At 41.8% G+C, this 15064-nt stretch overlaps 1 protein-coding gene across 1 annotated transcript in view; it reads right to left on the reverse strand.

Annotated features, from left to right (window-relative positions):
- The window catches only part of LOC131465998 (adenylate cyclase type 1-like), a 49731-nt gene that overhangs the window by 14893 nt on the left and 19774 nt on the right, over nucleotides 1-15064 (reverse strand). The window contains exons 5-9 of the mRNA XM_058639026.1: nucleotides 11913-12040; nucleotides 9715-9873; nucleotides 7686-7827; nucleotides 5866-6021; nucleotides 2225-2419 (exon numbers count right to left, since the gene is read on the reverse strand). Coding sequence (XP_058495009.1) covers nucleotides 2225-2419; nucleotides 5866-6021; nucleotides 7686-7827; nucleotides 9715-9873; nucleotides 11913-12040 — 780 coding nt within the window. The remainder of the gene's footprint in view (nucleotides 1-2224; nucleotides 2420-5865; nucleotides 6022-7685; nucleotides 7828-9714; nucleotides 9874-11912; nucleotides 12041-15064) is intronic.

The raw sequence follows: 15064 nt of genomic DNA on the forward strand, positions 1-15064 counted from the left end.
AAATGGGAAGTCGGAAATAAGAAATCAGAACTTGGACATCAGAACTGGGAAATCGGAACTGGGAAGTCAGAAATAGGAAGTCAGAACTGGGAAATCAGAACAGGGAAGTCAGGATTGGGAAGTCGGAAATGGGAAGTTGGAAATAGTAACTCAGAATTGGGATGTCGGAAATGGGAGGTCAGAACTGGGAAGTCAGAACTTGGAAGTCGGAACTGGGAAGTCGGAAATGGGAACTCAGAACTCGAAAGTCAGAATTGGGAAGTTGGAACTGGGAAATCAGAACTAGCAAGTCGGAAATTGGAATCTTTGTTGATGGGATGACAGTAGAACAGTATTTCTGATTTTCCTCCAAGTACCAGAGGAAGCTCGCGTACCACTGGTGGGACACGTGCCACAGTTTCATAACCATGGGCCTAGATGATAATCCAAGTGTTGACCACAGGCTTTAAAAGATGTTCTGTACGTGTGGAGGAGTTTAAGAGATTTATGCTCATATTTTACTGCTGAAAGGTTTTTCTCCTCCTGCTTGAATAAAGATGACGTCCTGAACTCGACCACCACTGTGTAAAAGGAATCTTTCCACTGTCGTCGTGTGGGAGGAAATACACTTGTTACACAAATTTACTTTCATCTCGATGCTGATTTCTACAAGTGGAATTTCCACAAAGATCAGACCAATCTGAGATGTAAAAAAATTAGACCCAATTATTTTGACACATTTTTCTATAAAGATTTTAAATCTTCTGCTGCCAGTTTAAACATCTCGACGACACACACACACACACACACACACACATCCCTGTTCTGTGTGTCCTTTATGACTCTTCTGCCCACGCACACACAGGAGAAAGATATCACGTGTGCCACTCAGACGTTCCCGAATCATTATCTGCACCCCCTCCTGAGAGAGTGGGTGGAGTACACACACACACACACACACACACGCACACGCACACATGCACACGCACACACATCAGAGACAACAGGCGTGGGAGAGAGGGAAAAGGGGAGCAGGAGAATCAGAGGCTGTGTGGGGTGTGAGTATGTGTGATAATAAGATGGGGAAGCACGAAGCATGTTACCGTGTGTGTAATGAGGAAAGTAGCAACTGTATCTGTTGTGTTTTTATGTCCTCCTGCAAATAGAAATACAAGTTCTCTCTACAGATGTTCAGCCTGTGTGTGTGTGTGTGTGCTCCTGGTATTTCACTCATGTCGTGGGGACCTAAATCTGATAAAACAGCCATATCATGGCGACTTTTCCTCCTCAAAAAATCAAGTAATTTATATTAAGAAAATTATTGTTGCATGGTTAGGATGAGGTTAGGGCTTAGGGTTATAGTTATGGTTAAGGTTAGAGTAAATCCTAATAAGGCAGAACCTCAACTGCTCTGTTATTTGGCATGTGTAATTCTCATGACCGTAACTCCTCGACCGTTTGTGATATAAAGAAAATTCAAAAAACTACGGACTGGAGATCTGTCCAGGGTGTGACTCCGCCTTTCACCCTATGTCAGCTGAGATTGGCACCACACCCCCGTGCGACCCTCATGTGGGGGATAAAGTGGTAGAAGATGGATGGATGGAGACTGGAAAGCAGAGAAATAAGAGCTTTGTAGAACCTCAGGACTTAGGCGGAAACGACCGTGCAATCACAGACAAGACATTAAACCAGTGCATCACAAACGTCAGCCTCTCAGTACCGTAATTCCTAAACGGTTCAATAACTGTCAGATATGGAAAGTGAAAGTTATCTTGGAAAAAGAGGACATAAAATCTGAATAGATCCAGGTGGACTGATTATCATGATGGTTATGGCTCACCTCACCTTTCTCTCCCAAGTGTGCTGTTGAACCCATGTAGCCTTCAGTTATCATCAGAACTCATCAAAACAGTTAGTTTGTCCATTGTGGGCTACTGTAGAAACATAATGGTCCAAAATGGCTGCCTCAGTCGAGCTGACCCTGCTCCAAATACTGCATTAATATAAAAAGCTCATTGTGGAGCAATGGAAAACAAACCATTTACAATAATTAGGTTTATCTTCTATTTCTGCCAAAGGCAGAGGGTTAGGAATTAACTGGTTATGATTAAAGTTAGGGTTTAGTGAATAAAGGTCAGAGTAGAAATGTAGATGTGAATGCACTCTTTTAATTTTATTGAGCTCAACTTTGTTAACTCTCTCCTCTGTGAGTGAGTGAGTGTGTGTGTGTGTCCGTCCTCACCCTGCGCTCCTTGTCTCTGCTCCTGTAGAACAGGGTGATGTAGTTGAGGTCTGATGTTCCCGACTCAGTCTGCCGCGCTTCGATGAGCCGCCCGATGAAGCGGTTGACTCGCGTTCCCGGGGAAAGCTGTGGGGCGGTGGCTGAGATAGACGTCCGATTCCTCAGCTTCTCCGACGCGGTCCGCAGGGCCCTCCGCTGTCGAGACGCCCGGGAAGGAGACACACAATTAGTCTTCCTGACAGAGGTCATGTGGAAGCCACGTGGAGTACGAGTGCAGGGGCTTTGTAAGCTGAGTGTTCAAGAGTGTAGAAATTTCATATCATTGTTGTACGTGAGAAGTATGTTGCTAAATTTGAACCTGACTGAAATCTGATTGGGGACACATGGTGGAATAGTGGCTACCACTGTTGTCTCACAGGAGAGGGTCACCAGTTTGAATCCCACACTCCAAAAACATGCAGAGGTTAATTGAACAATGACCGTAGGTGTGAATGTGAGAGTTAACGGTTGTTCGTTAATTCAATTCAATTCAATTCAATTTTATTTGTTTAGCGCAGAATCACAACATACGTTATCTCAGGTCTCTATACATATGCAACATCATGGAGAGCAGAGAAACATAACGAGCTAACACTAGGCATCAGTGGAGAGAAAAAACTCTGACAGAGCCAGACTCAAAGATGTGCAGCAATGTGCCAAGACAGGTTGGGGTGAAAGGAAAAATGGTGGACAGAAAGGGGGGAGAGAAAGGACAAGAGGGAGATGAGGTAGAGACAGAAGAGAGAGAACAGGAGCAGAAATACAACAATTATATCAAGTTTAGACAAAGACAGTTCTGAGTCAGTGATGCCGTGTTTATAGAACTCCAATGTCGTCTCTGTATGTTTGCCCTGCGATGGACTGATGTACCCGTACTTTCGCCCTATGTCAGCTGGAATTGGCACCAGCAACCCTCATGTGGAGGGTAAATGCGGTAGACAATGAGGGAGTGAGGGAGTAAAAGCTCTTTTTTTTTTTTAACTCAGTGACTGTTTTAATCTTTAAGATTTGGCAAGGTGCTCACTAACACATTTTATTTAAAGATATTTTTATCACTTTACACTTTCCCACTCCTTACAAATGCTAGGTTGAAAGTGAAAATAAAGTGTTGTGATTTCCGCCTAATCAAAGAGAAAACAAAAAAATAAATAAATAAGCACAATACTAAACTAGAGACTAAAAATATATTTGAAATGACTCGAATGTCTCGAGGCAAACTGTTGCACAGTGTGGGTGCTGCCGCCCAAAAAAAAAAACTCTGGGTTAGTTAAAATCCTGGCTTGATGAGCCATTAAAATGTTGATGAGCCATAAGAAATAATGAGGTTTTGAGTTTGTTTCGACACTGCGGGCTGACAGCTGGACAGCTGCTGAGCAGCAGCAGCAGCAGCAGCATCCTGCACAGATTCTGCATGATATTCTGAAGAGGTAAACTGCTACATAGACGCTGGAGCAGCAGAGACACATTTCTGCAGCTCAAAAAAGTGATAAGATGAACTGAGCTGTGGCTAAATTTAGGAGAGAGTCTCTGGACAGGACTCTCAGGCTCAGCTCTACATGCGCTCTATTACAGACTCTTGTTTTTCACAAAAGACATTTGAGAGCCGTCTCAATGTGTAATTAATAACCTTAACGGTGGTTCTGTTGTGTTTAAGTGTCCCCGGAAAGCCAATGAGCATTCACATGACCCGACACCCGAGACTGAATGTAATGTAGTCTTGATTAATGTTTTTAATTACACCTGCGCTCATGGTTCTTTAACTGTGCTGTCAAAATGTCTGCGGTGAAAAAGGCCTGTAGCTCAGCCACAGTCAGTCACAGGCTGCTGCTGCTGCTGCTGCTGCTGCTGCCGCCGCCGACACTTCACCTCACTTTAACTTTCACAAATGATTGCTTTTTCTAAAATCTGCGCGTCACTGTGCAGGGAGTTCATGGACAGAACAGGTCGCTTAAAGGTGCGGTGTGTTGTTTCCATCAGCCTGTTTTTATGTTCTTTTAAGCTCTGTCAGGACTGGATGCAAAAGAAATCTCTCAAATCAATATCAAGTCATTTTACGTTGACGTGGTGACCCCTAGTGGGGGGAGGAGCCAAAAAAAATCTCTCCTAACAATTTTTCGGTGTCATAATTCCATTATTAAAATTCCTCTGGTGTCACAATGTGAGGATTTTGGTTGATAATCGTGTAACAATGTGGCTAATGCTATTAGAGGAGATGATACCACGCGGTGGGTGAGGAGTCGTGATGCAACCTCATCACACTCACACACACACACACACACACACACGCAAACAGAGTCGGGGGTGATTACAGCGACTACACCGTTTGTGACAGCTCAACCCTGTGATGCCAAAACAGCGACCGTGCAGCCGCGCCGCCACTGACTCACGCTCTGCTGCGTCATCGTCGTGGTGTTCCAGTGAACACGCCCCCTCAGAGGCCAGCACAAATCAGTGCTCATGTTTACTTTCAAACGTGTACACAAAAGGAAACACACACACACACACACACACAGGGAGATTAAGAGCAGCGAGTTCACATGAAAGAATCGCACATAATATCTATTCCTCTGGCTTAGTTTTCAAAATGTAGTTGTAATGCAGGCATACTGTCGTGCTTATGATGCTGCCAAATCCAGATTACTGTGTGTGTCTGTGTGTGTGTGTGTGTGTGTGTGCGTGTGGCAGCAGATTAAGAATCCAAGCAGGATTTCACTCCCGTCACAAATGAAATGACCAGGATTTTTTTCTCTCTCTTTACGACATAACCCAGAATAATTCATGTGGACTTTGTACAGACACACGGAAACATGAGCAGAGCCTGACAGAGAAGAGCCGGGGTTCAAACAGAGAACCAAGATCATCGCCAGGATCTGATCAGGCTCGGTCGACGCGGTCGTTTCAAGTCCTTATAGTGAAACAGAGCAAAATAAAGTGACTTCAAAGGGTGTGGGGGGGTTTTATTGCTTAATTGAAAATATGGTATAATTATTTAACCCAGAGTGTCTTTTATCGCTAAGTCTGAAGATGTGACCTATAAACACACTGTCATTTACCATGGCTGATCATGTGACACTGATCTGTGACGTGTGAGCACTAAGGGTTAATAAATAAATGGTACATTGAACATTGCATCAGCTCCTCAAAGTGGATGATGTCATAAAAAGGAGACAGGACTGAATCAAACTGTCTGTTACCCTCAACCGTGGAAATACGTGGAAATACGTGGAAACATTTTATACACCACATTAATCTTGTTGTTTGAAGATTATTTTAATGCAGAAATGTTTGGTGCTTTTTATGAATACATGTTAGGGACATTATTTATTTAACCATTTAACCCATCCTCTGTTAAGAATCTTCCTGGAATTAGAAGCAGTGTGCAGCGTTGGGTGTTGGGTGCATTGCTCGGGGGATTTGAACCAGCAACCATCCAGTTACAAGCCCAGCTCCCAATGCACTTGACCGGTATTAAAGATTTGAATCAATGTATTTTAAATGAGCAGTTGAGCAGGTGTATCTAATAAAGTGTCAGGTGAGTGCGCTCACAAGGGAAACACAAGTGTCATTTACACACACACACACACACACACACACACACACACCTTGTCGTCGTCCTCACAGGTCATGACGTTGGAGAAGGGGATCTCGGCCTTGAACATCTTCCTGCAGTGCATGAGCTGCACCAGCAGGTAACACACCGTCTTAAACTTCATCCTCTTCGCTGGTTTGATGTCTGACAGGATGAGACCGGGGAAAATCTGAGGACAGAAGGAAAACAGAGATAAAACAATGAGAAGGAAAGAGGAAACGAGAGGCTGCTGAGACGAGCAGAAAACTCTCAAACACCCCGTAAATGTGATAAATGATCACTTAAGTCCGTGGATCTTTTTCATTCCACACACAGATTTGATTAATGTTCCTCTCCAGTGTCTGAATCATCGTTACAATGAGTGCACTTCCCTCCTAATTAAACATGCAGATGTTTCCCAAATCCCCCTTTAAAAAATTCACACATCTTTCTCCTGATATAAACGTTGACAGAAGGAACCGAGATCCAGCGTCTTAATGGAAATGAAGTCCGTTTGCCCCTTAAATCCTCGAGTTCAGGGCTAATGAGATTAAAATTCCATGGGTCCAAAAAAAAAATGTCCTCATGCAAATGACGTCCAGAACATCGTCATGTATAAAAAGCCTCCATTAAATCTATTTTAAAATGAAAGAAATCACAATAAAATAATACCAGATATAATGTTTTAACAACATTATTAGTTAAGTTACAAATATTCTATAAATCAAGCGTTGTTCAACCTTTTCATTTTGACCGTGAAAAGTCCATGTGACCGTTTACAGCACGTGTAATTGTATTTACTGATTGATTATTGATTATTGTATTGATGTCTCTAAACCTCTGGTGCCGCAGAGATTAGAAAAGCCGCACCGCTAAAAAGACTGAGTGTCAATACCAGGCATTTATCCGTTGCTTACTTTAGTTTAAATAAGTTTAATTAAATCACCAATTAAGGTCATTTTGCTTTCATGTTCTTTTCTTAGTTTGGGTCCAGAAATCCAGAAATGATTGCTGGGCCTTATTTAAGTTATTTTAGTGAAACATAAGAGTAATGTTGTTGTTTTTTTGTTTGTTTAATTGAAAATATAGAATAAAAACTTCTGTGATGCAAAACGTATGAAAATAAATGACAACATGCAGAAACTGATAAGTGTCTGACTTAGTTTTAAATCCATCCACAGTAGATGTCCTCGTCCTCAAAATAAAATGAACAAAATGAACACAGATGAACTGTGTCTCAGCTTTGGCACAAAAAACCTTGCATATTAAAAAATATGACCTGAGTCACATTCCAGTCTGAATCTGGACCACGGAACCATCACTTGACCACCTTTTCATTGCTTATTTTAACCAGAAAGGGGCCAGAAAAATGTCCTGTGTGTAAGTTGCTTTTGCATTTGCCAAATCTTTCCAGAATAGCTTTCAATATCTGGCAATGTACTGCAACACTGGGTGTACATGAACGCCTGAGTTTGCGTGTTAAATTTGAACTTTCAATGTGAAAAAAAAAAATGGAAACCATGTACTGTACAGTCGTGGAAAACGATGTCAATCTCTGATGACAAAGACGCTGATTCGCCGACTTCCTGTAACAGCACGAGTGAAATTACCGTAATAACCAACTGGGCAACTTTCTCAGCTTTTCAGAAACCATTGGAATTTTTCCAAATAGCACAAACTGCCGTGCAATTACAGCGATGCAAAGTGTCATCTACGATACGCTCGGTGTAAAGGTTTAAGAGGAGAAGTTTGGTGAAACTCAGACGTTATCGTTGGAGAGAAAAGGTGAAGGTAATGAAGTGTTTGACAGTACTGTTAGAAAACCTCCTCCCTCTCTGCGTCAGAAAGACGTACTTTGCGTCTGTGCGACGGCACGATGAAGAAGGTCTCGATGTGATGCTTCTGCAGGAAGGCGTGTCTCTCGTGTCCGAAGCCCGGCTCCACCTCGTAGTCTCCGTTCAAACACTCCAGTGTCGTCCGTGTGATGTGCACCTTACTGAGCGCGCGACAACAGAGCAGAGGAAACAAAAGGGGGTGATTGATAAAAGTCAGGCACCGAGGTCTCAAATCATTAGGCCCCTTCATTATATCGGCCTCACAACCTCAAAAGATTCGTCACTCGTGTTTTGTGAAAAACAGGAGTCTGTAATAGAGCGCATGTAGAGCTGAGCCTGAGAGTCCTGTCCAGAGATTCTCTCCTAAATTTAGCCACAGCTCAGTTCATCTTATCACTTTTTTGAGCGTCTATGTACGGAATGAGGAAACTTCCATCCCAGCGATTCATTTAATCTCTTAACAAGCCCTAAAATCTTATCACTTCACTTGAAACAAGACCAAACTGAGCCAGCGAGGCGACCTCATTTCATTGCTTTTTAAAATGCACACCAGCTGGAGATGGAGGGTTGTTTTCTTTTAAATGCATTCATTTAATATTAGAGTCATTTTGTAGTTAAAACTCATCTAGGAGCAACTGAACATGACTTGACGTGTTAAAGTTGCAGCATCTTTTTTATTTTTACATTATTTACTCACACCTTGATAAATTTGGGACCTGTTCTTGGCATTTTTCTAAATCAATCATTGAGGGCGGAGTTAGCCTGTGAACAGGACGTTTAGTTATCCTTTAAAATCTAGATGAACAGCAGAATAAACGGTGACATTATATGATTCCATTTTCAGCTTACTGCAATGTTGGTTATTTTTAGTAACAAGAAACCAACAGGGTCAAAATGAATTAACTATTATTTAATTAGGCCCCGAGCACGCATGGCAGGGGCTGAAACGGCTCCTGTTCTTAGCCCCAGGGCTCTATAGCGCCCCCAGAAGTTTCTTTTGGTGTCTAAGTCGCACATAGTTGTTCCGATTTTAACCAAACTTGGTACACGTGTTGCTCTCATGATTCCAAACAAATTTCTCAATACTTCCATTAGCTCCGTAAGCCGTATTGGAAGAAAAAAATGGCTTGTCTATGCATTTGAACAAACGTTTAGCTAGCCGTGTCAAACTTGGTCCATGTGTTCCAGACGAGTTAATGATTAAAAGTTATCAGAGGATTTTCTCTACATCAAAAGGCGTGGCCTCAGTGCTCCGACAAAGTTGGCGTTAAAGTTCCACTTTTTGAATGCTTTAACGTTAACAGAACTCGTTATTATTATTCCATGTCATCGTGGTCATTTTTGATGAGGTTAACGTGCATAAAAACACTTGAAACTTTGCACAGAGGTCAGGTCTGGTGAAAAAGTGCTCGGACCTGTGCGTTGCACAAGGGCTCTATAGCATGGATGGAGCAAACCAAGATTAAGTTGCACCGAATTTCACGAAACTTGGTGGGAACTTGTAATCGCCCAAGACGAACAAAAAAGTCGCACTCGTCTGAGGGCGTTTATACAAGTTCAAATACAGTTTTTAAGTAATAGTAGTTCAAAATGACTTTGTCATGGAGACCAAAACCTGGTCCTAATAAGACAGAACCTAATTTCTGAGAAACTGGTTCAGTTTAAAACTTTTAATTGTTGTTAGGTTAATGTAACCACTAGTTGTGGTAAAGGTTGGGAATTCTTTTTTTCTGTCCAAATGAATGTGGTGTCCTAAGAAGAATAGATGCATGTCTGTCGTTGGCTGTGGGGGCAGATTTTGCAGAATAAACCATATTCCATTGAAGCGAACTGCAAGTGTTGGTTAATATTAGTAACAAGAAACCAGCAGGGTGAAAAATATTGACTCAAAAGTAGTAGTAGTTCAAACAAGCCTCAGGCACTCATATGAATCCTGGAGCAGTTGTTCATCATGCTGGACATTAACACATACTTTAAGTAGTTTTACTAAATCTACAGTCACAAAAAGCAACTTGAGTGTGTGTGCGACACTGACTCTCAGTACTGACCCAGGCAGCCCTCCGGCCTCCATCACATTTGCGAGTGTGACATCGTTTGACCACACGTCATACTGCCACTTCCTGAGGCCCAGCACGCCACACAGCACACGTCCTGTGTGCAGGCCCACGCGCATGTTCAGATCCACCTCCGTCGCCTCCACCACCGACCTGCAGCGACGACACAGTCACACACATGACTGACCAGTGATGATGTCACGTTTAATCTGTCGCTGAAACAGCTCAGTAACTGTGTGTGTGTGCTTTTCTGTCATAAACACTGACCTTGTCAGGACCAGTCGTCCTCTTGGAGACCAAAACCTGGTCCTCATAAGGCCAGGTACCTTATTTCTGAGGAACCAGCTCAGTTTAGGTTAGTTAAGATGTGTGGTTAGGTATTAACTAGTGTTGTACTTGTAATCTGTGCTTTTATTTGTTATTATTCATATTTCTGCACTACATTTCCTCTAACTCTCTTTGTTACTACCAAAATAAATCAGAGGAGGAAGAGTTGGTATTATGGTCTGTATTCATATAGAGCTTTTCTAGTCTTGATGAACTGCTTTACACTACAGTTTTCACACATTCACAAGCTTCAACATGGGCTTCAGTGTCTTTGCTCAAGCACACACACACACACACACACACACACACACACACACACACACACGAGCAGAGCCAGGAACTGAACCCACAATCTTCCAGTCGAAAGACAACTGGCCCTACCACTGAACCACCATGGCGCAATCCTCACTTTTACTTCTAAAACCTAAATAGATTTTATATCAGAAAATGACTTTTGATACTTAAGTATAGTAAATGTCGTATTACCTAATTACTCAATTACTTTTACAGGTAATAATATTATAAAAAAAGTGACTTCAACTTCTACCAAAGTCATTTTCTGGTGAGATACTTGTACTTTTACTCCAGTATCAGCTTTGATAAGGTACTTTATACAAAGACTGGTTGTGGTTAAGGTTTTTTTAAGGCTGTTTAGGACATTTAGCCTCATGAGGACATTTTGTCAACAACTTTAACCCTTAGTGCTCACGCCGCACAGATCACCCTTGGTAAATTACAGCGGGAATAATACACAATGATATGTATTATATCCTTATATGGAAATGTGTTTATATGTCTTTATATCTTCAGGCTTTACAATATGCATTTTTCCGTCCTCGTATGTGTTGTTGAGTCAAAGTTAGGATTATTCTAATGCCACTAAAGTTTCTTTTAAAAAGAGAAGTAGGGATAATTGTGCAGAAGTCACAAAATAGACAATTCAATCCAATAAAAAAAAAAATGTGAGTACTTTTTGCTCAGGTGTGTTTATATAATTGACAAAAATGAAAAATCGAATTTTGTTTTCCATCAGATTGCCTATAGGTTGCGCTAAAAAAGGATATAAGACACTCTATATAGCACATTCTTACAGTATAGCCTATGTATTTAATATAGTAATGTGAAAAAGCAGCCTAAATGCTCTGTGTTCTAAGGGTTAAAGTTTTTTGTTTTTTTTTAAAAGGGGTTAAGAATTGGTTTTTGAGCTAATGTTAGGAGTTAGATATGGAGTTGCCAGAAAAGAAAAGAAAATGTAGTCTGCAGGCCAAGGTATGATGCAAACACACACACAGACACACACACACACACACACATACACAATGAGTGAATATGGCAGCACCTGTCCTCTGAGATAAAGGACTCCTGCAGCGGCATCCATCCTCTCAGACAGAGCAGCAGGGAAAGAACATGACAGACAAGTGCTCACACATGCAGGGACACAACGAACGACGTGTGTGTGCGTGTGTGTGTGTGTGTAATAAGCAGTCTTTGTATAAAGTACCTTAAAGTGATACGTGAGTAAAAGTACAAGTATGTGACCAGAAAATGACTTGAAGTTGAATTCAAAAGTCTTAAAGTTTATGATGTTTACTGTACTGTGAGTTGTCTTTAAACTGGAAGACTGTGGGTTCAATTCCTGGCTCCACCACTGATCCACCATGGCTCAATCCTAACTCCTCACTTTGTTACTTTTACTTCTAAAACTTGAGTACATTTTATATCAGAAAATGACTTTTCATACTTAAGTACAGTAAATGTCATAAACTTTAAGACTTTTTACTTTAGTAATATTATTAAACATGTATATGTGACATAACGTGTATATACAGAACATAGAGGTAGTGGAACGTGTACAGTGCACTCACGCAATGGTGTCAATCATGTCCAGTCCCATCTCCACGCAGCAGTGGGCGTGGTCAGCCTTAGGTTGAGTCAGTCCTGACACACAGTAGTAACAGTCGCCCAAGATCTTGATTCTCCTGCAGTGATTCTCCTGCACACACACACACACACACACACACACACACAGACACACACCAGCTCCATATTATTGTTTATTTTTACATTTATGAACGTATGAAGCTGTTAACAACACATTTATGCCAAGTCATTTCAAAGACATCATTCTCCAAATGTGTTTTACTTTTATTTCTTAAACTTAAGTACATTTTATAACAGAAAATTGATTTTGAAACTTAAGTACAGTAAATGACATAGACTTTAAGACTTTTTCTTAAGTAATATTATATATGAGATGAGATGAGATCGTCCTTTATTAATCCCACAGTGGGGGAATTTACATCGTCACAGCAGCAAAGACAGTAAGGATAAAGACAATAAATAATAAACATGCATTTCCAAAAAAGCACGTTATAGAAAGATATTATAAGGTACTTTATACCGGACTAGTTGTGGTTAAGGTAAGAGATTGAGCTTTTATTAGAACAGCTGCATGTCTGTGGTTGTATTTTGTTTAGGACATTTTTTCTGGTCCTCACAACAACTTTAACTCTCAGTTGTAATAAACAGCCCAAACATGACTCAGCTAAAATGCTTATGCTGATTTTTATCCATTCATAATGACTTTGTAATATGTGTTATTAGGTATAAATCCAAGTGGAACTTTTGTTTCCCTATCGTGTGTGTTTTTGCGGGGCGCTCCTGTTACACACTCTGATACGCCAGGAGGAAAGAGCTGCAGCTCCTCGTGAGTCTGGCAGTCAGTTCGTTTAATGCACTTCCTGGTAGAAATCAAAGGGAGACTGTCTCTAAAAGAGCGTGTGCTTGTTTTACTCGACACAGAGAGTGTCTGACACCGAGTGATTGATAAATTGAGACTTTCTTTTATTCAACCAAAAATAATAATAATAAGGTATAATTGAAACTAAAATTGGTTACTGGTGTGACGTTCATTCAGCTGTAACCATTAGAACACAAGCTGTGGCACATGTACGTGCAGTCTCTGGGTCAGTCTGTGAAACTTCACGACAGACAGTCTGAGCCAATATTCTGTGGGTGCAACAGCTCCAACAGTGCATGTGATGTTATGACACTGTTTTAATGTCCTCATCATTCTTTAATCATTCTGTTTTTTTTCTCCCCACCGAAGACGAAGTTTCCTCTGCTGATCAAAGCAAAAACTGTTTCTGCAAGGGAAAGATTTCACTGAAAAATCCCAGCGTTCGTCTGTCGACCAACTGGGTTTAACCACAGTTCACACTTTAGAGAGAACATACGAGCTCTGTGTGTGTGTGTGTGTGTGTGTGTGTGTGTGTGCAAGTGTGTTAAATCTGTTGTGGTAAAGTGGGGAAATTTGGCTTTGAAAAAGGGCTTTTCAGGGGTTAAGACCCAGTTTTAGGGTTTTAGGGTTAGGAAAACACTTATATCAATAACTGTCTTTACTAAGAATACTGTACAAGAATGTGTGTGTGTGTGTGTGTGTGTGTGTGTGTGTGTGTGTGTGTGTGTGTGTGCGTGTGTGTGTGTGTGGGTGTGGGTATTTCTAGTTCAGGCCAACTCTAATTGCTCTGACATACTCTTGAAGTAGAATCCCACCCACACATTCCCAGACAGATTTGTCACATTGCACATTGTGCACAAACTCAACAGTGATGACACACACACACGCACACACACACACGCACACACACACACACACACACACACACACACACAGTTTCCATGACTTCAGAGGACATTGCATTGACTTACTCTTGGTTTAATCCTGACCATAGCCCTTGAAACTAACTTTAAAACTATGTCTTTACATTAAATTATAGTGATATAATTGACTGTGTTAACAGATTTAGGTCCCCACAACATAAGGAATACCAGGTACACACACACACACACACACGCACATCTTCAAAACATGGGGATACACCCTCAAATACTGACACCTGCTGCAGTTACATGCAAACATACTGTACAGGTACCTAGATGGACACACACACACACACACACACAAACACACAGACACACAAATGGGTTTCCTAGTGGCATTGTATTACACACAGTCATCAGCAAATCATAAATGTAGTCCCTACAAAGCTTCGCCTGCAGGCAGCATCTGAGTGACAAACACACACATACACACGTGCACACACGCGCACACACTGGTTTCATGACAACTGCAGGGTAAAGAGGAGGCAGAGATGAGAGGAGACGGTGTGCTCTGGTTTTCTGCTCACGGGAGCAGAAAGATTCTGTCGTGGGAGGATATGAGAATTCAGAACGTGGATGATTATCCCGGCACTGGGAACAGAAATGTGTGTGCGCGTGCGTGTGTGTGTGTGTGTGTGTGTGTGTGTCAGAGAGAGGGAGGAGAGGGAGAAATGAGAGAGAGGAGTTATCAGCTGACAGTGAGCCATGTCTCGAGAGGACGATATCACTGTTTGCTTTTCGGAGACAAATGAAAAAAGAAACCAGAAGCAGCTGACTGAGGACAATTGTCTCGCACAGTGGGTGTGTGGGTGTGGGTGTGTGCTTGTGTGTGTGTGTGTGCAGCGTTACAGTCGTGTGAGACGGCCGGGGTTAAGTCAGGTGTGTGTCTGTTATGGTTAAGTTCAGGTTGAGCCTCTGGGGAGTGCACATGTTGTGTAGCATATACAGCAGCAGTCAGACAGGCTCAGCAGCTGTGACAGAGCTATGAAAGTGAATTCTTTTTTCCTTTTCCTTTCCTCCCTCCTTGCTAACACGACAGGGTATAAATCTCAATTAGGCTGCAGCTGCAGCAGCAACACACACACACATACACACACACTATGTAGATATATATATCCTCATTGCAGGATTTCCATATAATGTCTTACTAAACACCGGAGCATTGACAACAGGTCACATGTCACCTCGTATCTCCCTCTGTCTCTCTCTCCACGTTAAGCCATGACTGATTGCTGAGATGCAGAATGAACGCATGAGGGATAATCCTGGTGATCACGTGATTGTGTGTGTGTGTGTGGGTGTGTGTGTGTGTGTGTGAAGAGATGACTGAGGCTGGGGGAGGATGAGGTCAGGC

The sequence above is a fragment of the Solea solea genome, chromosome 9 (assembly GCF_958295425.1).
Source record: "Solea solea chromosome 9, fSolSol10.1, whole genome shotgun sequence".
Classification (NCBI taxonomy): domain Eukaryota; kingdom Metazoa; phylum Chordata; class Actinopteri; order Pleuronectiformes; family Soleidae; genus Solea; species Solea solea.